Raw genomic sequence first — 27,521 nt, 5'->3', positions numbered from 1 at the left:
AGCTACAGGGGCGCCTGGGTGGCTCGGTCAGTTAAGCATCTGACTTCAGTTCAGGTCATGATCTCACGGTCCGTGAGTCCAAGCCCCACGTCGGGCTCTGTGCTGACAGCTCAGAGCCTAGAATCTGCTTCGGATTCTGTGTCTCCCTCTCTCTCTGCCCCTCCCCCACTCGTTTGTTCTCTGTTTCTCTCTCTCAAAATTAAACGTTAAAAAAATTTAGTATTTGGTAGATACAAAAAATAATTTTAATATATGCAAGGTATTAAGCACAATGAAACAAAGCCCTTGGTACGGATCACAGCCTAAGAAAATGAAATTATGTATCTTTTAAGCCCCTCTTAGTGCCCCATCACCTTCCCTCTTCTTACAGAGCTGAGCGCTAATGTGGATTTAGCATTTGTAATGTACATGTTTTCTGTATTACTTTACTAAATCTGTACCTCTAACAGTCTGCAATTTTGCTTTGCACATTTCTAAACTTACAAGAAAAAAAAAGGAAAAAAATACGGTATGCATTCTGCTGGAAGTGTCTTCTCTTCCCCCCAGTGACATTCCTGACACTAACCCCTGGTGATGCATGCATGTATCTAAGACCCATTCACTCCCAGCACTGCATAGTCCTTCACTGTGGAAATGTAACAGAATTTAACCACTCTCCCGTGAGGGACGCTGGTCCAGCTTTTTCCTCTGACTGGCACAACTGCAGGCGTGCTTTTCCGTGCTGCCCAGCACGCAGGTACATGACTTTCTTCAGGGAAGTGGGCTGCCAACTTGAGCATGCGCTCAGTCACCCGAAGAGCTTGTTAAGCTGGCCCATCCCCAAAGTCGGATTCAGTAGGTCTAGGGCGAGGCCCAAATCTGCCTACCAAGTTCCCGTGACATACGGGGAACACAACTTGGAAGCACTGCACAGGATTCCATTCCTGGGTCAAAGGGCACATGCATCTCTAACTTTACTAGAAAACCCCAAAGTCATTGTATCAATTCACACTCCCACCAGTTGTGCATAAGAACTCCAGTTGTTCCTTACCTCCCAAACAACAGACACTGCCAGATTTGCACGTGGCTGCCAACCTAATGTGGATGAAACTATACACCATTTTGGTCTTAATTTGCCCCTCCCTAGTTACTAATCAAGTTGAAAACCTCTGCATTGGGTTTCCTCTTTTGGGGATGCCAATGGGGGCCTTTGCTCATTTTTCTACTGTTATTACTGATTTGCTGATACTAATCTTTTTATCAGTAACCTGTACTGAACATAACTATTGTCACTTGTGACTTGTCTGTTCACTTTCTTGATGGCTTATTTCAATAAACACAAGTTGTCAATATTAATATTGTCAAACATTCCCCATCCTCTACGCTTTGCACCTTCTGTGATTTTTAGAGTGTCTTCCCTATATCAGAGTCATACAACTGTTGTCCTACCTTCTCTTCTCCAAGTTTCACAGTTTTGCCCTCTGTATTTAAGGCATTAATTGACCTGTAGCTGATTTTTGTGAATAATGTGATTTAGAAATGTATCCCACTCTTAGGAAGTTTCCTGTTTGGTAAAGGCCAACAGACACAGCCAACTATAACCTTCAGGAGGATACAAGAAGTGTCTCAAGTGAAATACTGATTAGGTGTTAACACTCCTCCACTGGGTTTATTCTGCTTTCTCGCTGACGCAAACAAAAATCTGAAAATACGAAAAGTTATTAGCAAATTAGACTATGATCCTGAACCCACCACACTGCAGGAACAATCTTTAAAAATCTCAAAAGAACTCAATGTAGTCTCTTTCTAAAAATATGAGAATTAAGCATTGTTGAAAAAGTGTAAGAAAACTGTCATTCTCAATAGTACTGGTTGGGATATAAATCTATACACTTTCTAGAGGGTAATTTTGCGCTCACTCACTCGCTCGCTCTCTCTCTACACACACACACACCCTATATATATGTGCGTTTATATATACATAGCCTTACAATAGGTGTCTTCTTTAGCCTATCAATGACTCTCTACAGAATTTATTCAAGGAAACAACTGGACAAAGTACATATTTAAGGATATTTACCATGAAGCTCTTTATAATACAAAACTTATAAACAAACTAATATCAAATGATGCAAGATGAGCTAAAGAGGCTGCTGTGGTATGTCCACATTCTGGAACGCTGTGGATTACACAGCTGTGTCAATGTGAAAAGTTATCCGCAATACTCTGGTAACTTACAAGAGCAGTTAACAAAATACACATATAAATATTCATTTATTCATAAATATTTGTCAAGTACCTTGGGGGGGGGGGGGGTAACCCGTCCAGCATCTCACCATGGCACACAAAGAGAACACATGCGCCTGGCTCCACGGACCAGCCAGTGCTGGTGAGGAGAGCACACTTAGAGCAAATGCCTTGTGATGAATGAAGTGCATCTATCTTCTACAAAAAGACTCTAGGGAGAATTTTAAGAAATGCAGTGTCATTACAGAAAGTCACATGCTGGAAAATAAATGTGAGACACTGCAGAACCACAGCAAAAGAGTTGGGACAAACAGCTTCCATTCCTGCCAATTCAAAACTGAGATTGACCAAGATCAAGTACCAGTTCTTGAGCAAATAACCATTCTTCCAAGAGCCTACACTTTTCCCTTATCCTGTTATGTTTGTGTCTAAGCCTCTCATGATAAGAAACATCTCACAATTGGGGATAGGCTCAAAGGATTCTGACATTATATGTTCATTCCTTTTAATCTGCTGCACCAAAAATCGGTAAAGTTATGAAACTCATTAATTACAAAGGGAAAATTTTTTAATTTAGAGCACAGATATCACACACTACCCCAACCAAGAAATCAAAATTAACACTCATCAGTAGCAAGACGTATCTATATCACGCACGTCCCAATATAAGACTGAGCAGGGCACAACTTCTCCACTGTGGTATTCCTGCCAAAATGCTTAACCCTCAATTTAATCATGAAAGGACATCAGACAAATCCAAACTGAGGGACATTCTACAAAATAACTGATCAGCACTCTTCAAATGTATAAAGGTAATGAAAAATAAAGAAACCCAAAAGGAACTGTCACATTCTGGAAGAGACTAAAGAGACAGAATACCTTAATGCAACGTGGGACACTGGATTGGATCCTGGACCAGAAAAAGGACATCCGTGGTGAAACTCAAATAATAATGTTATCATGTGTCTGGTTTTCATAACTGCACCATGGATGCATAAGATGTTAACGAGGGGATGTTGGTTGAAAGTCTACAGGAACTCTTTGAACTATTTTTGCAATTTTTTTATAATTCTAAAGTTATTTCAAAGTATAAAGTGTTAACAAATCATTGCAACTGAATGATACAAAGGTATGAAAGGGATCACTGATTAAATGTAACATAAAGATAGGCTACATCCTCCAAAATTGTGCTAAAACAATCCCAGTAATTCCAAATAAGGCCTAAATTGGAAGGAAATGTAATTATTTCATAAAAGCTTATAGCTGGGATAATGTAGTGAGTACAGTAACTTTCCTAGGAAACTGAAATCTCTCCAGATAAATGACCTACTTTATTTTCTCCCTTAATGTTTGTTTAATTCAACTTTCATTCATGGGCATGTAACTGTGCTAGAGCCTGATAAGATTTTGATATATAAAAAAACGAACATTTTAGAACACTGCAGAGAAAAGCATTGAGTAACAAAACTGGAAGTAATTTTTCAATCCTACACAATCTAGCAATTAATCCTGACACCCTTTTTAGTGCAAATGTTGTGAAGAGGGAGGGCCCTCACACTTCACACATATTCCCTTCAGCAGTAAGTGGTTTTGACCTCTAGAGTGAAGTCCAAAAATTATCCCTGAAAATGTCAAAATGACTCTCTGAGAAATGCCATATTTCTAGTCCCTTTTTCCCCCATTTAATCACTATGGTTTTGGTGCACTGCTGTTTATAGCACAAAATTAAGGAACCTGACTCTCTGAGTACCAGGGAAAAGATTATACTGGTATAAACCCATGGAGTTTACTTAGTCTCTTCTTGTAAGAGATCAAAGGCAACATCGTAGAAGACCAGGGTTCCCAAAGTGTGACCCCAGAGCCCAGGAGGAATTTGTCACAATGCAAATTATCAGCCCCAATCCAGACCTGCCAAATCAGAGCCTCCAGGGGGGATGCTCAGCGCATTTTTTCACAAAGCTCCCCAAGTGATTCTGATGCACCCTAAGTTTGAGAACCAATGATGGAAGCAGAAAGACTAGCCTGTAAATCAGGAAGCCTGACTCTAATCCCTGTTCTCTCACTAATCTCTGAGAAAGATTACTCAGCCTCTGTGGGGGCTCAGCCTCCTTACAAAACAAGGAGGGAACTGGAACAGATCACTGACACAGTCCTTACACCCAGATTTGATCTAGGAAAATATTCATTCCTCTAAAGCCTAAAACGAAAAGACCACCACAGCATTTCACCACCTATCTCTTTTTCATTAGAAAGAAACAATGAAAATGTCTTCTTTTCCTCAACTGGTGTCTGAACCGTATCTATCTAAAATAATTTAGATAAAATTACATTTGCATTAACCAAAGCTACGGAAATGCTGATTCTAAGGTTTCGTATTTAGTTCTATGTCAGGTGTGTGTAGGAGGAATCCCACATAATGACAATGTCTCTAGGAAACCCATCTACTGTAGACTGAATTACGTCCTGCATAATTCATATGTTGAATCCCTAATCCCCAATGTGATGGTGTGGCCTTTGAGAGGTAATTTAATTTAAATGAGTTCATGAGGGTAGGGTCTCCAAAAGGAATCAAAAGCAGGGCACCTGGGTGGCTCAGTTGGTTGAGCATCCGACTCTTGATCTAGGCTCAGGTCATGATCTCACGGTTCACGGGTTTGAGCCCCATGTCAGGCTCCGTATTGACATCACAGAGTTGGCACAGGATCCTCTCTCTCCCACTCTCTCTGCCCCTCCCCTGCTTGTGCATGCGCGCTCTCTCAAAATAAATAAACTTTAAAAAAGAAAATCTGTTTAAAAAAAAAAGGAAAGAAGAGAGACTAGAGTTCTCTCGCTCTCTGCCATGTGAGAACACACCAAGAAAGTTGCCTTCTGTAAGCCAAGAAGAGTCCTCATCAGGAACCAGCATCACGATCCTGGGTAGAGCTGCGAGGCGTAAATGTCTGTGGCTTCAGTCCCCCAGGCTATCATATTTTGTTACAGCAGCCAAGCTATGACACTCACTCAAATGTCTGGCGTGGGATCTCACACCCCAGGTTATAGTTCAGAGCAACTGTGTCCCTGTCTGTGCATAAAGAACATGTGGGATCTGGGGCACCTGGGTGGCTGTCGGTTAAGCGTCCAACTTTGGCTCAGGTCATGATCTCGTAGTTTGCTGGTTTGAGCCCCACAGGGGGCTCTCTGCTGACAGCTTGGAGCCTAGAGCCAGCAGACTCTGTGTGTGTATGTGTGTGTCTCTCTCTGCCCCACTCCCATTTGTGCTCCCTCTCAAAAAAAAAAAAAAAAAAAAAAAAAATTTTAAAAAAAAGAACACTTGTGATCAGACAAGAAGTATTTAATAAGTTTGAAAACAAAGAATTTTAAAATTTATAGGTCTAGACATTTTCACTGCTGCATAAGAAACACAGTTTAATTTCTTATCCTACTCATGGATTTATGAAGTGGGATTCTTCTCACAACTGTGATACCTGTGACCCCCATGATACCAACCTCTTCTTTGAAATATGGGAAAGAGGAGGAAGAGACTCTGTTTTATGAAGGTTAGAGAATTCTCCCCTAACAACACAAACCTATTAGAGTCAATGTTGGGACAAATGTCCCATGGAGCAAGTGAATACCTACTAATCTTCGAGACCTAACTCACTGTAAGCTGCAAGCTCTGACCCCCTCCCTGGCAGGCAGGTAGAATCAGACCATTTGCTCTATGCTCCCATATCTCCATGTTAGCAGTTGGCAAAAGGCACTGTATTTGTTTCTGTTGTCTCCCCAACCAGATCCTGAAACCCTCCCAGGCAGTGTCTTATAACTCCAGCACCTAGAGCAGTATCTGGAAAAAAGCAGGAACCAGTATTGGCTGAGGGGAAGCCACTTTACTGAATACCAGTGGAACTCTCTATCCCGTCTTACGGGTTTTCTGTACATCTGAAATTATGCCAAAATTGGGTTTTTAAAAAAGACACCAGTAGCAACTGTTTTCAGCAATAATCACACTTGCCTTACCAAATGTGCGAGAAGACATCAACTACTGGAGAGCCAACGGGAGTTCCTAATCTCGAGTGTGACAAACTTGAGAAAGAACGACTACCAAACACCCGAGATTTGAATTCTGACGTTAACTTTGGTCACATTATTTAATCTGGCTTTTAACTGGTAGTTAACAAAGGGAATAACAATTGCTACTCTAGAAGACTGCGGTGCTAAGCGCAGTTTATAGAGTATACATCAAATGAGCTCTCCTAATGATGTTCTCATCAATACGTATTAGTGCTCTTCCCTTTATGGGTGTTCCAACTGGACTCACCCGTCACCGCAAAACAGGTGCATGCTGTAACTAATTCCACCAGCACTGGCCGTAAGGTTGTAACTCAGTCGCCATTAGGGTTATGATTATCTATAAAATAAAGAAATCCTACACGTGTGTCAATGGATGCCAACCTTGCCAAGATGCCCTTCGCGTTCCTGAACTCCCCCAAGAAGTAAAAGGGCTACTCAAACTCAACACAACCGACAGGGGTCAGCAGCTCCAGGACCCACCTCCACCAGACTATCTCCAGCAAGCGGGCAAGCGCACTCAGGATGTGCTCTATGGCTAAGAAGAGGTGGGAATCTACCGGGGCAAAAGCCACTGCTGCAGACATTGGTGCGCCGCAGCCCCGGGTCCCCCCGCCCCCCGCCCCGGTGCCGAGAGCGGCTGAACCTGGGGGGCCTGAACCCTCCACTTGCACTCGCTCAGCACTCGGTCGCCAGCGTCAGGGGCCGCCGACCGCACCAGCGTCCTTAACGGAAGGAGGCGCGGGTGGCAGCGGCGCCTCGGTGCCTCTGGGGGGTGACCGGCGGTGGGCGGGCGGCGGAGGAAACCACGGCCGGGACTAGAGACCCACACCTCCGCAGCTCCGCGCCGGGGCAGATGTTTCACCCGGAGAGAGCCGGGCGGTAAGGAACGCCCCGCTGCGTGCAAGGCTGCTGACAGCCAGCCCCGCGGGGAAGCCGGGGCCCGCTGGCCGCGCGAGCCCGGCCGCAGGCTGCCGCGCAGCGAGCGGGGGAGGGCGGGAGCGGAGGCCGGGCGGCGGCCGGGCCGCGGGCAGCGGGCGTGTGCCGGGCGAGGCTGGGCGGCGTCGGGAGGGACCGGCGAGCGGGGAGGGGCGGAGGCGGGGGGAGGGGGGAGGAGGAAGAGCGAAGGGCTCTGGCGGGGCTCCCGGCGCCCGGCCGCCCGGGCCCGGGCCCTCAAGCCACCGCCCCCAGGCCCCGCGCTGACGCTGGACGGTCCCCGCCTCCAAACCCCCCGCCCCGGCCAGAGAATAACTTACCTGTTTGCCGACGGGATCGCTCCTGCTCGCCCCTCTGACTGACTCCTCCGGCTCACCGTCTTCCCTCTGGGAGGAAGAGGAGGGACTTCCTGTCTCTCCTTTGAGCGACTTCCGGCGGTTCCCAGGTCGACTCCGTCGTGGACCGAGCGCCGAACACCACGTCCAAAAAACAGAATGTCGGAACTGGTTTAGTGAAACCCACATCGGGTTCCCTGTTTCTGCCCCGAGTGGCCCGCAGAGCCCCTGTGCCGCCCTGTTTTCAGTCCATCAGCTCTTACCGGAAGCCACTGAGAAATGAGGCCGGAAGTCCCGCCCTTCCCCCCAGAGAGGAAGACGGAAGGCCCACGGAGTCAATCTAAACCAGGGGAGATGCGTGTCAGGCTGGAAAGCTGGCGCTGTCCGAGCAGGAGGGCCCCCACCCCTTGGGATTTCCAAAGGGTCCCGGAGCGGGCGCCTCCCTGGCGGTCCTGGCTCCTCCCTACCCCCTTACTCCCCACTCCGCCCCGGCGCCCGAAGGCCATGAAGTACCCTGAGGGCGGCTCGGGAGAAGGACGCGGCCTGGGCCTTGCAGGGACCGCAGAGGCCTGCGCCGGCCGGCGACCAGCGGCTGGCTATCCCCGGCCTGGACGGGGCGGCGGGCGCCCGGCGCCTCTGAGCCCTCATCCGAAAGGACGAGGGTTTTGTGCTATGGCAGGCGCCTGCGCAGCTCCACAGTGCGAGGAGACCCACTCGGGTGATTCCAGCAAGGGACCCTCGGAGTCAAGGCCCTGGGAAGCCTCGAGCCGAATCCTGACCCTAGCAGGGAGGCAGGGAAGCCGCAGGTGGTGGTTCGCCGGTTTGGCTGTAAAAGCTGCGAAGTACTCGGTGTTTAAAACGTCCCCGTACGGGCTGATTTCGTAAATGTTAACGGCAGGGCCCGAGGCAGGAGCCTACCCGGACCTACACTTCGCAACCTTTTCTTTGGAAACCCAAAGTCTAGCAAGGAAAACCACAGCTTGAAAAGTTCAGGGACAGACACCCCGTCTGGGGTCAGGTTGGCTAGGAAAATCTGTGAAATAATCGGTTTGTATTTATAAAGATAATTTTAGGCAAACGGGATTTTAAAATTATTGCCTTACAGTAATAGTGCTAAGGCTTTCTAAAGCAAATCATCTCTCAAGGTCAAGTCCACGCAATTATTTTTTAAAAAATGCAACTATTCAGGTGATGCCAACTTTTCATATTTGTTTAGAATAATTTTCATTGGTGGTATCTGGTCAAATTCCCATTGGAATCCATGTGAGTTCTCACGTCTGTGTTTCACAGCGAGTAGGATAATGCAGGTTGAAATAGTCAACCATTCCAAGATCTGGCCGCTAGTAAAGGTGGGATTCAGCTTTGAACTCCAGTCAGCCTTTTCCAGCCTACCATGCTGACTCCGTTTAGTAATAGTGCATTAAAAGTTCCAGAGAAATACATGGAAAACAATTAGAACAGGTGGCTAGCCTGTCAATGTTATGTTTTTGCCATTAACCAACATTTACAGGTGAAAACAATGAAAATATTACTGGTAAAAGATAAGTAAAAAGCTAGATTCTGTCTCCAAAGAGTTCACGTGAAAATTACTTAGAATTTACTTGAAAATGTAGTACTTGTTAATATAACCTTCTAAATATCTGTTTTGATAGTGTTAGTCTTGTATGACATGGTCACAGGTCTCTGAATGGTAGCAGTAGTGCAGTTCTCCATATGGATTAGGCATCCTTTTGGGTCTTTGGGTGATTGGTCTTGCTACCTTTCTTACCTGGGAGATACAGTTAACGTGTTATCTTTCACCCTTGAACATTGAAATAAAATCTGAGTTCATCTTCAGTTTCATCCATTATGTTGCTGAAACCGGACTTTTATGTCATAATGTGACCTTGAGAAAGTCAGTTGGACCTCATTTTCCTCGTGGAAATTTTTGATGATGTGTGTGTTTTCCCTAATTAAAAAAAAAAAAAAAAAAGCAAGAATAATGGATTTTATTCCTTCCTACAAGCTTATTCACACTCAACTAGAATTTGGAGAACATTTCATTTCTGACCTCATTTCTTTTTGCTTTATAATGTCTAATTCCCATGTCTCCTCCAACCAGATTCTGTAATTATCAGCATTTTGCCATATTTGCTTCATTGGTTTATGCATATTTTGTTCAGAACCATTTGAAAATACATTGCGAACAAGATGCCCTTTTAACCCTACATGTCAGTGTACATGTCCTAAGAACATGGGTAGTCTCTGAGATAGCAATACAATTATCAAAATCAAGAAATTAATGCTGATACAATGGTCTTATGTAATAATCAGACCTTGGGGCACCTGGGTGGCTCAGTTGGTTAAGCAGCCAACTTCGGCTCAGGTCATGATCTCTCAGGTTGTGGGTCCTGTGTCAGGCTCTGTGCTGATAGCTCAGAGCCTGGACTCGCTTCGGATCCTGTGTCTCCCTTTCTCTCTGCCCCTCCCCCATTCATTTAGAAGTGAGTCTCTCTCAAAAATAAAATAAACATTAAAAAAAAATAACCAGACCTTATTCATATTTTTTCACCTATTTTTTATTGTCCAAATTTAAGGGATTTGCAAAAGGTTACAGATGAATTGCCAGAATAGATAAAAAAGAATATCTTAGCCCCATGTGCTGCCCACAAGAGATGTTTATTAAAGATATCTTTCCATATCTTTTGGTCTCCATTTGTTTCTGATGGAGCAGAGATCATTCAGAACTTTTATGTTTCCCTATATGTAATTTGTCATTTTTCTCTGGCTACTTTCAAATTTTTCTCTTTTAATTTTGGCTTTTAGCAGTTTGATTATGATGTGCCTAGCCCTGATTTTTCTTCATACTTAACCAGCTTGGTGTTTTCTGAGCTTTTAACATCTGTAAGCTTACCATGTTTGGAAAATTGAGGGGCATTATTTCTCCAAATATTTTTGTTCCCCATTCTCTTTTTCTCCTGAACTCCAGTCAAATATATATACACGTCGACATATACAATTCACTGAGGCTTTGTCCTTTTTTGTTTTGTTTTCATTTTTTTTCTCTCAGTTCTTCAGATTAAATAATGTCTATTCATCTGTGTTCTATGTTCCCTTCTTCTGTTATCTCAAATCATCTGTTGAAACTGCTAATGATTTTATTTCAGATATTGCATCTTTTAGTTCCAAAACTTCTATTCAGTTGTCTCACCATTTCTATTTCTCTGATGAAATTTCCTATTTGTTTACTTATTAAAAGCATATTTTCTTTTATGTCTTTGAGCAAAGCTGTAATAGCTGCTTTGACATTTTGTCTGCTAATTCCAATATATAAATGATTTTGGGATTAAGCATCATTAATTTTATTTTTTCTTCATTAGAGGTCATGTTTTCCTGTTTCTTAAATGTCTAGTAATTTTGAGTTGTATCCTAGACATTTAACTAATGTAGCTATTCTGAATTTAGTTACTTTCCTCTGAAGAGGTTGTTTGTGGTTGATAGAGTTTTAATAGGCAGTTAGTTATTCTGACTGTATTCATACTCCATACTTTGTCTCCCTTGTTGTGGTGGCAACTGAAATCTAATTCAGTTCCCTCAGCCTTAGCTGGGATGCTTTAATCTGCCTCACACAGGCTTAGTTCAGAGGTCATCTGGCAATTTAGGCAGAGTATGCAGAATTTGGTGTTTTTCCTTATGTGACTCTTCTTTCCAGAACCTCCCTCCTCTTACTGTGTCCTAATGTAGTAACCCTGGGCCCTGCCTTCTGGCTCCTCAAGTGACTTTTAAATACAGTTTAGATGGCCTCGTTTATTCGATTCTAATTATTCAAAATTTGAAAGAAAGCATTGGTCATTTTTGGTGACTAATCATTTTTGAAGATGAATTTAACAGTGACATTTAAAGTGCTAATTTCCTTTAAATTAACATGTACTTCCATTACTTTTAAATGCCTACCTACAATAACAGTAAGAATGTGCTATGAACACTTAACCACCCACACTAGAATTTTAAATCTACGTTCTCTTTGAATGCTGTTTTAGTGAATTTCAATGTGGGAGGTGAGATGATTTCAAACCACATTTTCTATCATAGTCGAAGGCATAATTTTTCTGACATCTTTTTTCATTCTGGATAAGAAATTATACAGCATAATGTTTTTAAATAAAATTTTTCCATGCAATGAAAACTTTTTTCTTTTCAATCTACTCAAGCTAAAAAAGCTCAGAAGCATTTATTTATTTATCATAACTGTTAAGAAATTATAGTCATTACACCTACCATCTGTGCTCTTCCACATCATGCTGGAAAAGAAAGAATACATCACTTTGCTTCAGAAAATCTCCTGTATTTCTCTTTGTACTTCATCAATTGTTTGAGCCTTTGGATGGCTGAGCAAAATATAGAATATACCCAACCCAGCCTCTGCCTCCCAGAGCTTGCTTCCTATAGAGGAAAGTTCTTTACAGCGTAGTTAAGAGGAAGATGAGCTTTCTTGAGTGTTACAAGCTCGAGAAAATATAAAGTGGATGTTACAAAGTGAAAGTAAGTGAGAAACCAAATTGAATAGCATTATCTTCTTTTGTGAACCTCCTTCTTTTTCCACTTTTTTTTTTTAAATTTTTTTTTCAACGTTTATTTATTTTTGGGACAGAGAGAGACAGAGCATGAACGGGGGAGGGGCAGAGAGAGAGGGAGACACATAATCTGAGACAGGCTCCAGGCTCCGAGCCGTCAGCCCAGAGCCTGACACGGGTCTCGAACTCACGGACCGCGAGATCGTGACCTGGCTGAAGTCGGACGCTTAACTGACTGCGCCACCCAGGCGCCCCTCTTTTTCCACTTCTAAGAAATTTGTTGAGCATAAATTATGGGCCAGGCACTGTGCTTAGCACAACTTCTCAGCTCAACTGGCTCATCAGCCTGTGGGAACAGATCAGTGTCGCCCAATCTTGTAGTTGCTCAAGAGAAATTTGTGCGAATCAGTCCACTGATTTTGCAATGCTGGCATCCAATTCAGAAATACTTAGGACACTGCAAAGGCCACATGAAACAGAGTGAATGGAGCCTTGAGCCACAGGTTGCTGTTTTGTGGCCTCTGAATTAAGGCATGATCCTTGTGAAGACACAAGTGCTGCCCAGCGGTATACATGTGAGCCATTATCAGTCACTGGCACCTCAGCATGACTTGTTGTATGTACTTTTCCCCAGTACTGGCTACTCCCAAGACAATTCCAACTAGGAAGAACATGAGAGGAAGAGGATAAAGACAGAAGTCCATGCAGGAGACAGCAGACCTACCAGAAGACCCTCCAAAAATGCAACTGCAAAATTAAGAGGAAGATTTCAGCAAGCAATACTGAGCATTTTCTGTGTGCAGTGCACTCCACCGGGTCATGCACACTGCAGTGTGACACATACGTGGAAGAGGACTGCCATTTAGGCAGAGAGATTGGGTGAGGGCTTCTGCCATAAGCAAGCTACACAGGATTTGGCTTTCAGGCCATTGGATGTGACAGTGGAAATGGAAGGAAGTGGTGGCTTTTGAATAATGGAGTCACCTGGTTTTGATATTGAATTGGATCTGAAATGGAAGTGTCAAAGAAGATTTAGGATTCCAATAGTCCGTGTACCAAGTCAGGGAACACTAGAGGTGAAACACGTTTGGGAGGATGGGCAAGAGTTTCCGTTTTGAATGAGTCAAGTTTCAGATATGAAATCTGCAGGAAGATCAGGGGTCCAGTTCTCAGAAAAGGTGGCTGAGTAGAGCTGTGCTGGGAGTCCCAGGCATCGGGCTAACAGAGACTGACAAAAGGATGTAGTGGAGTGAGCATGTGGAGGGAGAAGAGGCCCACATCAAGTCCCTTGATGTGCCCTTGACCCACTGCCCCCCTCCAGCTGCAAGTGCAGAAAACGTGTCACCGACAAGGCTCTCGCACCATGCAATGCACACTCACACGGGTTTCCAGGCCAATACACTGAGTGATGTTACATTGCTCAGAAGTGCTTGAATTTACTTTACAGCCAGCTTTTGTTCATTGACTAATATGAATACCCTTTTAATAATATAAATTGGTGTCCTGAACCTCTTGCAATTAGTTCTTGGGAACTCTGCCAAATACATCAGGTAGGCCCTGCAAAATCCAAAACGTCACATGATTCAACATAATCTGGCAAGCATGAACCAAGCTTAACAATAAAGTGTATCAAACACCTGTCCATACTCAACAAATAGGAATCGACGTTCGCTACCATCAGAAGAGAAGCAGATCATTCATATAGATGCCCCATGAAGCTGACACCTCGTGTGGTGTCCCGTTTCTATGACGAGAAGCTGAATCATTAGCCTGTGGTGCAGCCCTTTTAGATACGATGCTGCAACTTTTAAAACTGATATTTCAAAAACCCACAAAGAGATTAAATGTATTATGCTGTGATTTTATTTGGAATCCTAGGAGAAACATTCTTAATAAACTCTTAAATTCTTCTCCATTAATGTCATTTAAGTAATGAATTTATAAAGATTGAATTGATTTGTTTATATACACTCAACTGTAGAAAAATTACATTCTTTTTGTTTGTTTGTTTACACCATCAAATGCAATCAAGGCAAACAAGACGGTTAACTAAAATGATTACTAAATGCAGCATTAGCTGATGGCTTTAAATTTAGAATGTGTTACTGATGTCAGGGCTGATTAGATTCATTCTCTATCTAAAACCGATGCTATTAAAAGCTTTGAGCAATTTAGATGTAGTCACTGAGTAAAATTCCAGTGGGGGGAGGGAAATTCTATCGGGATTGATTCTCCTGTGGTGACTTTACGTGTGCACGGATGTCTGGGGGGATGGGGTAGGAAGAAAGAAGAGGGTGCAGGAGAGGTGGTTGGTTGGCATGAATCCTAGAAGAGGTAAAGAGCCTTGAAATAGAAAAAGTACTCATCTTCACAAAGGGAATCCCAAATGGCTTAAGGTTACAACTACTGACCATTCCTGTTTCAGAACTTTCCAAGAAGCAAGGCAAAATAAACGAAGGAGAAGCAAAAGGTTAAGAGGGCATCACACTTTAGTTACTCCTCTACAAATGAACCCACAGGGAAGTCCTGGTCGCCAGCGGTGGGACCGACAGTTTTACTAACAAAAGGAATGTGTGGTAAAGGAAAGGGTGATAGACACGCGGAATGAGTATGTCGTGAGCACCGCCAGAACCTAAGAGCACACTGGAGTGATCAGGCCCATCCAAGTGCCAGGGAGAGTCTGGTGGAAGAACAGTCCTTGTGCTCCAAGGAAAGCGTGAGCCTCCTCCCGGGGCTCCTACAGCTGGCCTTAGGGAGGTGTTGCAGGCAGCTGTGCCTTCAGAAAGGCGTGCCACTGGGATGGTACTCCATTTCCAATATCTGTGCCTTTAAAATGTTTTCTTACTGGCCCAAATGTCGGAAGATATTTTAAATGGGAGGGAAGACATTATTTCCTGGATGGAAATTCTCTGGATATTTAGATTCTACCCCTATGCAGGGCTGCAGGAGAGGGTATCTGTCAGTAGGTCAGCTCTAAGCTGGAAGGTTCCTGTCATTACAAATGAAGCTTAGCCATCTCTAGGAAAAAGGCAGCAAATAACTTGGATCCTTCTATGTAGTTCCACCTAACAAAAGAAGAAACAAAGAGAAACATTGTTATTTCCATGCAAATGACAGGGCAAAGTAGCCTACAATGTAAATAGGAAGGTTTGGTGATGGAAATTCGATAGCCAGTATGTAGCACGTCAGAGGGTTACCATGTGGAGACTTGGGGTTTGTGTGGTGAAGGACTGGCCCCTCCGAGGAATCCGCTAACCTGTTGATTTTCTCATTCTGAGAGTGTTCCCCATCATCAACAGCACCCAGCGGGAGCATCATCACACTCTTTTGGATGATATCCTGGAATATTCTGGCAATCGGTATGGTTGAGCCATCCCGGGTCATGTCTGGCTCTGTTCCAAATACTGAAACACAGGAAAGAAGGCATTCGAATAAAATAATGACAACACTACCCCTAGCAATCTTCTCAAATGCAGTGTTTGCTTTCTCTTTTTTCTTTTTCTTTTGTATTTAACCATTAAATTTGGTGCCTGGGTTAAGTAAGCTTCTTGATATCATGCAGTTTATATTCTAAAATAGTCACTAGAGGCAAGAAGAAAACCATGGTTGCCTTCTTTACAATTACCTACTTGGGAAAAAAAAAAAAAAAAAAAAAAAACCTTTTAGGGGCACCTGGGTGGCTCAGTCTGCTGAGCATCCAACTTCAGCTCAGGTCATGATCTCAGTTTGTGAGTTCAAGCCCCACATCGGGCTCTCTGCTGTCAGCTCAGAGCCTGCTTCTGATCTTCTGTCCCCTCTCTCTCTCTGCCCACCCCGTCAAAAATGAATAAATGTTTAAGAAAAACTTTTTAAATAAAATTTTTATTTTGAATTGTAAATTTTATAGAAAAGTTGCAAAAATAGTACAGAGTTCCCATATGTTCCTCACTTTGCTTTCTGTAATGTTAACATCTTATATCAGTAAGTTATAAAGAATAAGAAATTAATATTGGAATAATATTCACTCAATTCAGACCTATTTGAATTTCACCAATCTTTCCCTTTTTCTATTCCAGGATCCAATCCAGAATCCTAACTGCTTCTTAACTCTCCTCTGGTCTGTGACACTTTCTCAGACTTCCCTTCTCTTTCATGACCTTGACCCTCTTGAAGAGTACTGATCAGTTGTTTTATAACCTCATCTGGGTTTGTCTGATATTTTCTCATGATTGGAAGAGGTCATGCATTTCTGGCAAGAGTATTGCAAAACAATGTACCTACTTTTATGGTTGCTTCATGAATTAAATATTTGGAAAGCGGGATTTCTTTGGTTTTATAAGCAATATATAAATAAATAGCTGTATTCAAGTGTCACCTGAATGTTGTTGTTCTTGTGCTCAGCTGTCAAGGTAGCCCATGGAATAGTTTTCATGGATATCCTAGGGTCTAGAGACATGAGTTGAAACCGTCGAGGCTAGGGCACAAGTTGCCAGTGACGGAGGGGAGATGCAAAATACAGACACAAAAGATAACATGCCACATGTTCTTTATCCACAGAGCGAGGTGTGAATGTGAGTCCAGGTGATGTACTTTGCCAGGAGAACTGGCTGTACACACAAATAAACCAAAAGGTGCCTTATGCGTTCCTGCGAGAGTATTTCAGGTCTTTACTGCTGACCTGGACATTTCAATCCCACATCTCTCCTCAGCTGGCGGGGCACTTACCTTCCTGACTCTTCTTTCTCTCTTCCTGGTTTCCACAGTTTGGTGGGAACACCCTGCGACAGCCAGAGCAGCAGGAATGATTGCGTAGACAACTCTGGCTCTAAGTCTCAGACTGTCCTCAGACCTGCCCTCTAATTTTTATGGTTTTACTTTTACTATATTTTTTAAATAGACAGCGGTGAAAGCGGAATTGACCTTAATTTTATTTATTTATTTCGAGAGGGAGGGAGAGCGAAAAGAGGATCCCAAGCAGGCTCCACATCCAGTGTGGAATAGGACGCAGGGCTCAAACTCACAGTCGTGAGATCATGACCTGAGGTGAAATCAAGAGTCGGATCCTGAACCGACTGAGCCACTCAGGCGCCCCCTGTCCTCTAATTTGTGATGTCCCTGTCCTTGGTACGGATAACCCTGGTAAAGTGTCACTGTTCCCGGGTGGTCTGAACCTCGGAGTCCAGCTCAGCTCTGACTACTGTGGGGCCTGGCCTGAGGCCTCACCCAGGATATAACGCCCACCGGTCCATACAAACACGTGTCAGTGTTTTCCCACTTGGCTTTTGGGGAGACTCTGAAAATCCCCCTGCTTTTCAGAGATTCCCCTACTTTGCAGTTGTGGGCAGTGTCAGAAGCCAAAGAGACTAGGTATTCCTTCTCCCCGCCCAGGCAGCCAGGGCCCAGGCACGTGTCCCGTGCTCACCAACCACACGATCCGGCCCAGGACTTGAAGTATGTGCCATCAAGATAGGGACCAGCGAGAAAATCCCAAGTACAGCTCTGCTGCCTTCTCTACCCTTGGACAAGCAGAGTGGCAAAAAAAAAGACCACTGGTTTTAGAGTCAGATAGGCTGGAACTGAGTTTGTGTGTTTGGTAACTTTGTCCAATGATCTCATCCCCAGGAAGCACCTCTGTGGAAATCCCACGTGGCCTTGGAGCCATTTGCATCTATGGACCTCACAGAGAGTGGAATTTGAAGACCCAAATATCGTGAGGATGGGCCCACAGTTAGACCCCTCCAGGGTGAGCCTGGCTCTTGGGGAAGGCCCTACCTTCATGTCGTGGGTCTCGTTTCCTGTTCTCCACCTCGTGCTGGCCTAAGGCCCTGAAAACCCACCCCTCTCTGTGACCAAGAAGAGTGAATCCTGGGGAGCCTGGGGGGCTCAGTCAGTTCAGCGTTCGTCTCTTGGTTTCGGCACAGGTTATGATCTCACAGTTCGTGAGCTAGAGCCCCATGTTGGGCTCTGCCCTGACAGCACAGAGCCCGCTTGGGATTCTGTCTCTCCCTCTCTCTCTGCCCCTCCCCTGCTCATGGTCTCTCTAAATAAATTAATTCATTAATTTAATTTAAAGAAAGAAGATGAAGAAAAGAAAATCCCCACAGGGCGGCCCACTGTAAGCTTGCTCCCTCCATGAAATTTTAGCTCCTTCCTCATTTTTAAACCCCAGAGTTCCTTTACTTTCACGCAAATTCAGCTGTGCCCTTTAAAGGACATTTTTATATGTTGGCCATCACTTCCGTAAGTATCAGAGGCTCTCAAGTACACCATTTTGCCCCAAATTCAGGCTTCCAGACATAAACCCTAATCCTGGCCTTGCCACTCCCAGCTCAGTGCCCTTCAGCAAATTCCTTAATGTCCTCCAGACTTTATGAACCAGGGGAGGCTGTTGGTAGGGGCGGTGGGACAGTGTGTATGAAGAGCCCTGTGCATAGATGGCCCTCAGCGACGTGGCCTTGGTGGAAAGGAGGGCCGGAGTGAAATTTGGAATGTGCTGCCTTCTCCACTGCCCCACCAGGCACCACACCTGGTCCCACGGTAAACTGGCAACTCGAGATATCGCAAGTCTAACCTGTTTTGATGGCTCTTTTGGCCGCAAGATACTGATTATCTTTAATATTTGCCATCCACGGCTGTAGTCCCAGTGTCATAGAAACAGTCATCTGGTTGGAACTATTTCTTTTGGAGAATATATGTTCAAGATGCTGCTTCACCTGAAAAGGAACATTTTCATTTGTAAGAGAACGTGTCAAGTTATTCTCACACGCAGTGACTATATAGCAATTTTTCATCCCAGACTGACAAATTCCAGTGCTGTGATTTTGCCTTCATTCTTGCAGAGGGGCCTCAGGGACAGAGAGCTTCAGTGGTTACAGAAACACTTGTCTCAGGACCCTGCAGTCCTCAGCCCTCCGCCCGCCCATCCTGACCACAGTGTCAGACTTCCGACACCTGGCTATTATGAATTTTGGTAATTAGGAAACAATACAACTTCTCAATTTGAATATCCCTCCTTTTTAACTCGTCAGTACCTTAGTGACTATTGTGGGAACATTATGCATTTGGAAATTTCTGGAAAGTGGGGGCAATTCTGAGCTAAGCTATCAAAGAGCATTTGATCAGAGTCCTTCTCTGTCCCCTGGGCTCCATTCCAGTTGCCACAATGGAAATTCTCCCAAGAAAAACTATACTCTGAAATATCCCTCCCATTCATTCCTTCAACAAACATCTATTGACGGCCTGTCATGTGGCAGGAACTGTCCTAGGTGCTGGGAACACAGCTGTGAGCAAGAGGAAGACAGGCCTGCCCTCGCGGGGATTCGTATCTCCTGAGAAAGAGAAACAATACGTCCAAAAAGAGAAGGAGGGAGGGGAAAAAACAGGGACAGAGACTGGGAAGGCGGGTATTTTGGGATGTAATTAGTGCTAAGAAGACAATAAAAGAGGTCAATGAGATAGACTTGGGAAGAGGTATTCTTGGAGCCCATTTATCCAGAGACTACTTTCTGTTGAACTGGAGGTAAACTGATGATAGGTTGATAATTGGGACATGTAACTCCTTCCAGATAACATTTTCATTAAAACGGCTGCTTTCAGAGTACTGATTTCAGACACCAACGGGCAAACTAACTACAGGCTTGAGCATTTCCGGCTCCATCCAGCCGTAGGCAATCAGCTTTTCCATCTGTGTGTAAACCCATCTTGCCTTTCTGTCAACTGTTTAATGTAAAAATATTTCCCATCACTCCAACCCCAAACGGTTATTTGTCTGACTACTGTAATTGCATACAATTACAGAAAGAGATTTCACCAAACAAAAATTATATTGGTTTCTTGACGTGTGTTACAATCCCTTTTATGTTGGGAAAAAAATGATACGTCAGTGCCAACAACTGAATAGCCCACTAAGCCATGGGAGGCGGCCCTCAGAAATGGGCCAATGCACATCTGTCACCTGTTTTTCCACCACAGACGTATTCATGTGAGGGACCAGACGGATTGAAAATTTTCCGATAACTCGGCCAGGGATGACGGTTTTAGCTCCAGGCTCATCAAATGCACCCTCGATCCCGTGGATTGACAGCGATGGGTACCTCCATAGGTGCATTAGAATTTCCTCCTGAATTAAAATAAAATCATTTTACTAAATTAAAGAAGCTCAAGTAAAACTGTTCAATTGTATCGCTTGTATCGCCGATTTCTGTGCATCTCTAGCACTGTTTGTGACAAGCTAATTATCACCTTCCTCAGATGTGTCTGGACTAGCCAGACAAGTGGGATTTCCCCTCCAGACCTGAGACACTCTGCTGCCTCTGGCTGACCGAGCCGCTCCACCGATGAGGGCCCCTCGTCGCTCGCGCGCTCAAGTTAATAGATGGCAAAGGGGCCCTTTCAGAATTGGGGGCTTGATTATGAATTTCCACCCCCAATCATCACGATGATAAGTTGTGTGGTAAAAGCGTTTTCTTTTTTCAGAGGGCTTCCAAGGACTCTGCGCATGGTTGAGCCAGTTTTCTTTGCTGCTGTGACCGAGGCGGAGCTGGTCTGAGGGAAGAGATATGCTTCACGGTAACAAACTCCATCACGTCTGTTCAACAGGGTTCCCCTTCTCCTGGCGGGTCCCCCAGCCACCACACACCAGAGCAGCAAAGGCTTTAAAAAGAATAGGAAGGAGAAGGGGAAAGAAACCATTCGAATTTGCCAGAAATGAATGCTTTGGGCTCTGGTTTACTTACACTGAGGCGGCAATGTAGTAACTCGCAGATTAGCCCCCAGGGCTCTTGATTTCGTCTATTAAAATGAACAACTGGGGGTCTTGGAACTGGAATGATCAGACTCTTCCCAATCTTTAAGCAGACAGGAAGCGCAGACAGCTGAACGCATTGGGTCTAATAAACTGATTTGGAAAAGCATGTCTGTGAGATGGGTGGCTGCCCCAAGGTTACATGCCTGAGGCCAGTGCTGGGCAGACCCCACACAGACTTCTGGTTGATCTAGACCTTAGGGAAGTAAGTGGCCACGAAAGTGAAAATCTGCCTCAGAATTAACATCTGCTTTCAGTTCTGAGATGTGTGGATGAGCAGAACACAGTAAATCAGGAATTGGGAAAATACGATTTATTACTGTCATTCCTCTTTCAGATCAGCCATCAACTTGTGAGCATACCTTGGTGTCAAACAGAAATTTCTTAACGTGGCTGCTATGCCGGTATTCCTCCAGGTCCAAATCAATGGCTTTGTACATTTTTCTCTCTTCTTCCGTAAGAGGAGCCACTTGGTCATAGATTCCAGGGATCAGAATATGACCAGATGAGTCCACCAGGCTGCCTGCAAGGGACACAGGAAACAAAGCCAGGGAGGGCTTACGAGTGCACTGAGGTTCCGGCCCGGGCGCGGAGGCCCGGGTGACTCCTGTGGCCGCAGCAGGCCTTGTGACGGGCCCTGGTCCCCCTGGGCAGAGTCGCTAGCAGCACTCACGTCTCCAAAGGACAGAGCTGGTCTCCAGGCAGACTCATCCTGAGCCAGACCCATTTTAATGTCTACCTCATCAGTGCAGGGATGGAAATACAGGGGTCTGCGTACATGTGACTGGGTAGGACTTAGCTGCATGACACTGGTCCTCAATTGTACCTTCTGTATCAAAAACAAGGTTCGTTTTTTAAATGTTCATCTATGCTGAGTTAAAAAGTAATATATGTTCATCATTTAAAAACTTTGTATGGGTATGTCTATACAGCATTCCTGAGGAACCAAAAATCATCATTCTCAGCTTCCCCCCCATAAGAACCATAATATAATAAGTACTCATCTTCAATCAAAAGTATAAAATCCTTGAGATCAAGTCTACGAGGCATACATGATGACTACAAATGCGTTCATAGTGAATAGGCAGATATACCAGTCTGTTATTTCTGAAAGAGTTTGGGGATTCATAGGAGGGGGGGGGGCGGGGAATCATCAATGAATATCTACAGAGGAGGTAGATTTAGTAAAACACTGCTCACTACCTTGAAAAAATACTTCTCAAAGCAGCAAGTAGACTAGTGGAGATGGTGATAAATGTATGCGGGACATCGAAATTTCTCTTCGATCCACGCGGGGACTCTTATTCAAGTGAAGACACTTCGTAAGACATATGCCCCACAGGCGTAATGAGATTGTAACTTGACAATGTCAAAAAGCTACTGTGACGCACTGTACCTTGAGGTCTTCCTGTTAAAGCTGACACTTGACAAAGCTCGGGGCTGGAGGCTCTGTGAGCACCGGTGTGTCCCCCCAGTTACGGGACACCGGCCGTGCTCAAAGAACCAGAGGAGTGCTGGGGGACGCTGAGGATACGTTAAGACCCTGCTTTCGTCAGCAATGGTGCCATCTGTGGCCACACAGGCTGAATAGCAAGTGTGACCCGGCACAAGCAGACCAGCGGGTGGTCTGGCTGTCTGCGGGCACAACAGGATCCAAGGCAAACAGGCTACCAAAACCTACAGGACCAGTGGTAGGGTGGTACGTAACAGGTGTCCCAGCACTCTGAGGCCATCCTCGAAAGCAAGACTCCAAGTTTCGAGGGCATCAAGGCAGCAAAATGAGAAGGGAGGTCTTCGCTGTTCTGGTTTTCGACCACCTCCTCCTTAGCCCCTCCCCGGGTCCTCTGTGTACCTCACCCAAACTTCCACAGCCACCCTGGGGATGGTATTGCAGACCGCTATCCACCTCCCTGCGCTACTGAGTTATGGGATTCGCCGCATTTAGCCCAGCACAGCCTGTGTGAAATAAGTGATACAAACCGATTGATAAAACTGAACTTAAAAACTAAGCTGGGTGCCAAGGGATTGGGACTGGCCGTCACTGGTTTGCAGGCCACCCTCTGCACCCTCGCCAAAATCAAAACCGAACCTAAAAGCACCACCAGGAATCACCAGGTCCTCCCTTCGGGGCACGTCCCTAAAGGTCTGCTGACACTCTTGTACGCAAGGACAGAGCTGCAAAAGTGCACGAAAGACAGACCCCGTCCGTAATGCGGCTGGAAAGACACAGGGTAAAGAAACACCTGAGGGTCCATGAGCAAAGAGCTGTGAAGGGGAGGAGACACAGGAGCAAGGAGCAGGCAGGGCACCAGCCAGGTTGTGTGGGACGCGACCGGCACGGTCTCGATGGTGAGAAGAGATGGGTGTTCGAAACGTCAAGGTCAAAACAATGAAGACCTGAGACACGCAAGCAGCAGGATGCTCAGTGTCCATACGGGACACTGAGCCGGGACATTGTTCCTGTCATTTAGGCAGCCGTGCCAGGCATCACCGTGGGGATGGGAGTCAGGGGTCCTTGGCAAATCAGGCTGTGACGTGAGCAGGGGCCTTGCCTCACGCTCACTGCACTTGGCCGGGGCCCGGGTGCGGTTTCGAGTCTTGGAGCCTGTTTTCTCAGGATGCAGGACAGCCGTCCCAGCTGCTGGCGGGACAGAGCACAGCCAACACCCCCCCGAGTCCCCCGCCCCCTGCCCCGCGCACCCACCAGCAGGGAGATTCACGGGAGGCTCAGCACACGGTGGCCTCCAGGCGCCGCAGGACCGGCCGGAGGGAAGACACCGCGCGCGCGATCCATGCTTCTGCCCCACACGGCGTGTTCCCGCTGCGTCTTTGCCCAGTCCTCCAACACCGAACGCGTCGGCAAGAAAAAGGACGTTTGCAAAGAGTTCATCTCCCCACCCCCTCCTCATTTCCCACTTGAAATCACCATCCTCCGAATGGCATGTGCTTTCTGCAGCCACGAGGGCCTCGGCCGGGAGCCCAGTCTGGAAGCGCAGGGGAGGCGGAGGGTGGCGCCTTTGAAAATGGCAAACGGGAAGCAAATCAAGTAATCCTTGATCCTCAGGAGGCCCCTTGGAATCTAACGTTTGGTAAAAGCGCCCTGGACCCGGTGACCTCCCTGCTTTGTGGCTTTTAGGTGAGGGCAGGGAGTAGGAATGCCCACAGAGGAATGCCCAGGAGCAGAGGGCTCTGTGCAGACAGTATGTCCACCCCCACCTCCTCCGACCTCCCATGTACACCCCACTCTAAGCCTCTTTGAAAACAGGAACTTGCGGTGTTCCCGGGGCCAGGGGGAGCTCCCTGTATCCCCCTGGTGGAGACTCCATGCCTTTCATACCGTTGGCACTCAACACATGTTTGTGACTCATTAGCACTCATGGTTACCAGGATCACACAGACAAGGAGCGAGGACAGAGAGATTAGGAACTTGCACAAGGTCACACAGCAGCACCTGACTAACGTGTAGGGCACCTGCCAGTCTGCAGGGGGGAGAACCCAACAGAACCCGCTCTCCCTGACATCCTAACGTGCAGCGGCCCTCAGGGAGAGCCCGGGAGCCAAGATGCTGTCAGGGTCAGCAAGCAAAATCCCTGCTTGTCATCTGATCAGTGCTGCAGTTCAACCGTATGTCCTTCAGGTCTTTCTACAAAGCATATGAAAGCCACAGAGAAGACCCAATCCAGAGTCACTTCATTATGGATTATTTGATTTGTCTCAAAAATAAAAGAAAGTGAAACCATGTGTTTTTCATTCTGTTCGTGATCCTGATCGGATTGTTCTTAACAGAACCATATGCATTTGTAGGACTAAACGGAATTCTATGCCTGGGTGAAACCATACAGTCTAAGAGGATGCAATGCAGCAATCGTGATTGGGGGAGATTGAAATGTACCATAAAGATTTGATGATGCTGTTCTTAAGGAAAAGAAAATTAGCTCTGGTAAAACAGAAGATTAACTCTTTTTCCCCCCACAATACCGAGTTGCATGCTATGTGAATTCTTCTGGAAACAATTTAAAAACTTTAAAAGAGAATGGATTGTTGTATGCTGTCTGATATTTTCAAGCATGTGAGATATGGTCTAAGAGTTATATTTTAGGAAAAGTAGAAGGTCATAAAGGAATAGATAGATGATAGATAAAGAGACAGAAAGAACAGGGGCCCCTGGGTGGCTCAATCAGTTAAGCGTCCGACTCTTGATTTCGGTTCAAGTGATGATCTCACAGTTCAAGCTCCACATCGGGCTCTGTGTGGACAGTGTGGAGCATGCTTGGGATTCTCTCTCTCTCTCTCTCTCTCTCTCCCACCCCCCATCTGCTCCTCCCCTCTCATGAGCTCTTTCTCCCTCTCTCTCTCTCTCTCTCTCAAAATAAATAAACTTAAAAAAAGACAGACAGGACAGACAGATGGGAGATAAATGACAGTGTAGCTAGATAACAGATGACAGATGGATAGATTTCATTATTTACTTTGGGGAATGAATGAGCAAGAAACTCTACAAGTAAAAACGGTTCTGAAGACCCTAATGGCACAGGTGGACTGATGGTGCCCTCTCGAGACTGCTGAGGCCAAGGGGATACAAGCCAGGGGGCCAGAGGTGATGCTGTGTCCACACACGAAGAAAAGAGACTTTTTCTAGCTGACTCCCATAGCGGACATGCTTTTTGGGACATGTCTGGCCCAAAAGGGACACGTTGTAAAACTTTCACAGAAGTACCCTTTGTGCCAAGTGAAGACAGATCCAAGTATTGTGGGGTCTGATGCTTCCCTGAGAACCTCTTTTTTTAAAAGAACACCCAATTATGAACACAAAAGCACAGAGTCCCTGCCAAGCCTGAAAAAGGGGCTCATCCAAGTGAGGCCCCTGAATATGAAGCTTCCTTGAACTCCCGGGATCCAGCCGGATGCTGGGCAGGCCGACATAAGCAAGAGATACAGGAAGAATCAGGGTGATCGGGGTGGGCACTCTGGCTCTCTGGAAACATACACACGTACACATGACCTCCGCTTCCGTACCCCAGACACGCTGCAAGGTCAGGGACAGGCAGCCACGAGCAGACCCACGGGAGTCCTTGTGCCACTGGGGGCCACAGCAACCTGGATGAAAGGAGCCAAGTGGTGCTGATGTATTTGGCATCATCTCTGGATGCTTCTCCAGAAGGGTCTCTCTGCTAGTGACCCTGAGCGTGGCCAGTTGTGTCACAATATCCAGTAAAAGAAAAGGGGGTGAATTGAGGAAGAGCTTCAGTCCATGAACAAAAGTAATGTGGACTCAATAAGCCCAAGGAACATTTAGCCAAAGCGGGGGAAGCTAGGAATACGGTTCTTCTTCTACTCGACCCTTACTCAGAACTGGCTTGGAAGCCAAGGGAGGAGAGATGCACTGAACCCAACGGAACTGTATTCCAGTAGGTTCCCCAGTGATTAAAAAGTGAAATGAAATAAGACATTACCAAGAAGTGCAACCAAATCAGCCATTGGCTCATGGAGGATGCCACCAAAGGTTCCTGAATGAAAATCTTGATCTCGGCATTTCACCTGGAAGGTAAGAGAGAAGACAGGCGCTTACCCCTGTGGTAGCTCTGGCAGCAGCTATCACGTGGTCGGACACACCCCATGTGCCGTCCCTCAGGACTCGGGTGGATACTTCCCGGTCACAGTGCGTGGGGCACCTCCCGCGTCTTCATTTCCCGTTCTTTCCTGCATCCTCTGAAGCTGATTTCAGTCCCCAACTGTCCCTCCAACATGGCTCTGTCTGAGGCCAGCAGCCCCTTCCCCAAGGGGCTGACGTCTCTGTAGCCCAACCCTGCCTGTTGCTCAGCCCTCCTTCAAGAAACCTCCTCTTTGTCCTTTTCTTACAACTCCACTGGTGTCTCCATTGGTAACTTCTTCCCTGCCTCCCACCCTGGAGCTCCGTCCCTGGCTCCTACTCCCTCTACACACGGAACTTCAAGAACCCCTTCCCTAGAAGGCGCCCGGGGGGCTCAGTCGGTTAAGCACCCAACCCTGGCTCAGGTCATGATCTTGCCGTTCATGGGTTCAAGCCCCGCGTTGGTTTCCGTGCTGACAGCTCAGGGTCTGGCACCTGCTTCAGCTTCTGTGTCTCCCCCTCTCTCTGCCCCTCCCTGGCTTGTGCTCTCTCTCTCTCTCTCTCTCTCTGTCAAAAATAACCATTAAAAACATAACAAATAAAAATAAAAAAAGAACTGCCTCTCTGTGCTTCATTTACCACCTCCACACCCTTCAGTGTCCATCCCTGGAGGTCTGGCCTTTCACCTACCACCCACCTGACCTCAAAATGTTGGTTGCTTCCGGTGCATAATACTTTGGTGTGCTCCCAGTTTCTGAAATCCTGTAGATGTGGAGGGGAGCTGCGCCTCTGCTCCCACAGCTACCTCCTACCAGCTCACCCATTTCCAAAAGAAGAACAGACACGGGTCCTGTAAACCTGTCACCTTAAAGTTATCTTTGACTTCAGTGCACCCCGCACCCAATCTGCTACCAGCTCCTAATGAGTTGCGTTGAAATGTCTCTCTGGTTCGTTCCCCCCATCTCTCCCGCCGGGTTGGTCTTCCCCTCCTCCGGTCCGTCTTCAAAGCACTGCCAGACGCATCTTCCGTTGAGTCACTGAAGCCTCAAACC

At 45.9% G+C, this 27,521-nt stretch overlaps 2 protein-coding genes and 1 long non-coding RNA gene across 14 annotated transcripts in view; 1 reads left to right on the top strand and 2 right to left on the bottom strand.

Annotated features, from left to right (window-relative positions):
- Positions 1–7,663, bottom strand: part of ZNF407 (zinc finger protein 407) — a 455,477-nt gene extending 447,814 nt beyond the window's left edge. For all 8 annotated transcript variants that reach the window (XM_011288125.4, XM_045041221.1, XM_045041224.1 and 5 more), the window contains exon 1: positions 7,530–7,663. The gene's annotated coding sequence lies outside the window, so the exon portion shown is untranslated. The remainder of the gene's footprint in view (positions 1–7,529) is intronic.
- Positions 7,664–13,937: 6,274 nt separating this feature from the next.
- Positions 13,938–27,521, bottom strand: part of CNDP1 (carnosine dipeptidase 1) — a 37,262-nt gene continuing 23,678 nt past the window's right edge. For 4 of the 5 annotated variants that reach the window (XM_019815453.2, XM_045041228.1, XM_006938977.5 and 1 more), the window contains 6 exons: positions 26,333–26,417; positions 21,242–21,402; positions 20,031–20,195; positions 18,648–18,789; positions 15,354–15,501; positions 13,938–15,162 (listed from right to left, as the gene is read on the bottom strand). In XM_019815453.2, the coding sequence (XP_019671012.2) occupies positions 15,093–15,162; positions 15,354–15,501; positions 18,648–18,789; positions 20,031–20,195; positions 21,242–21,402; positions 26,333–26,417 (771 nt within the window). In that variant the 3' untranslated portion in view covers positions 13,938–15,092. Of the gene's footprint in view, positions 15,163–15,353; positions 15,502–18,647; positions 18,790–20,030; positions 20,196–20,233; positions 20,729–21,241; positions 21,403–26,332; positions 26,418–27,521 lie in introns of those variants that run through there. The other variant, XM_045041229.1, reaches the window with a different exon arrangement.
- On the top strand, positions 20,516–24,618 carry LOC109493516. The gene is made up of 2 exons (XR_002737404.2): positions 20,516–20,644; positions 21,217–24,618. It is a non-coding gene; the product is annotated as an uncharacterized LOC109493516 (long non-coding RNA).

Source organism: Felis catus, chromosome D3, assembly GCF_018350175.1.
Source record: "Felis catus isolate Fca126 chromosome D3, F.catus_Fca126_mat1.0, whole genome shotgun sequence".
NCBI classification, from domain to species: Eukaryota; Metazoa; Chordata; class Mammalia; order Carnivora; family Felidae; genus Felis; species Felis catus.
This window is presented reverse-complemented; position numbering and strand designations above follow the sequence as displayed.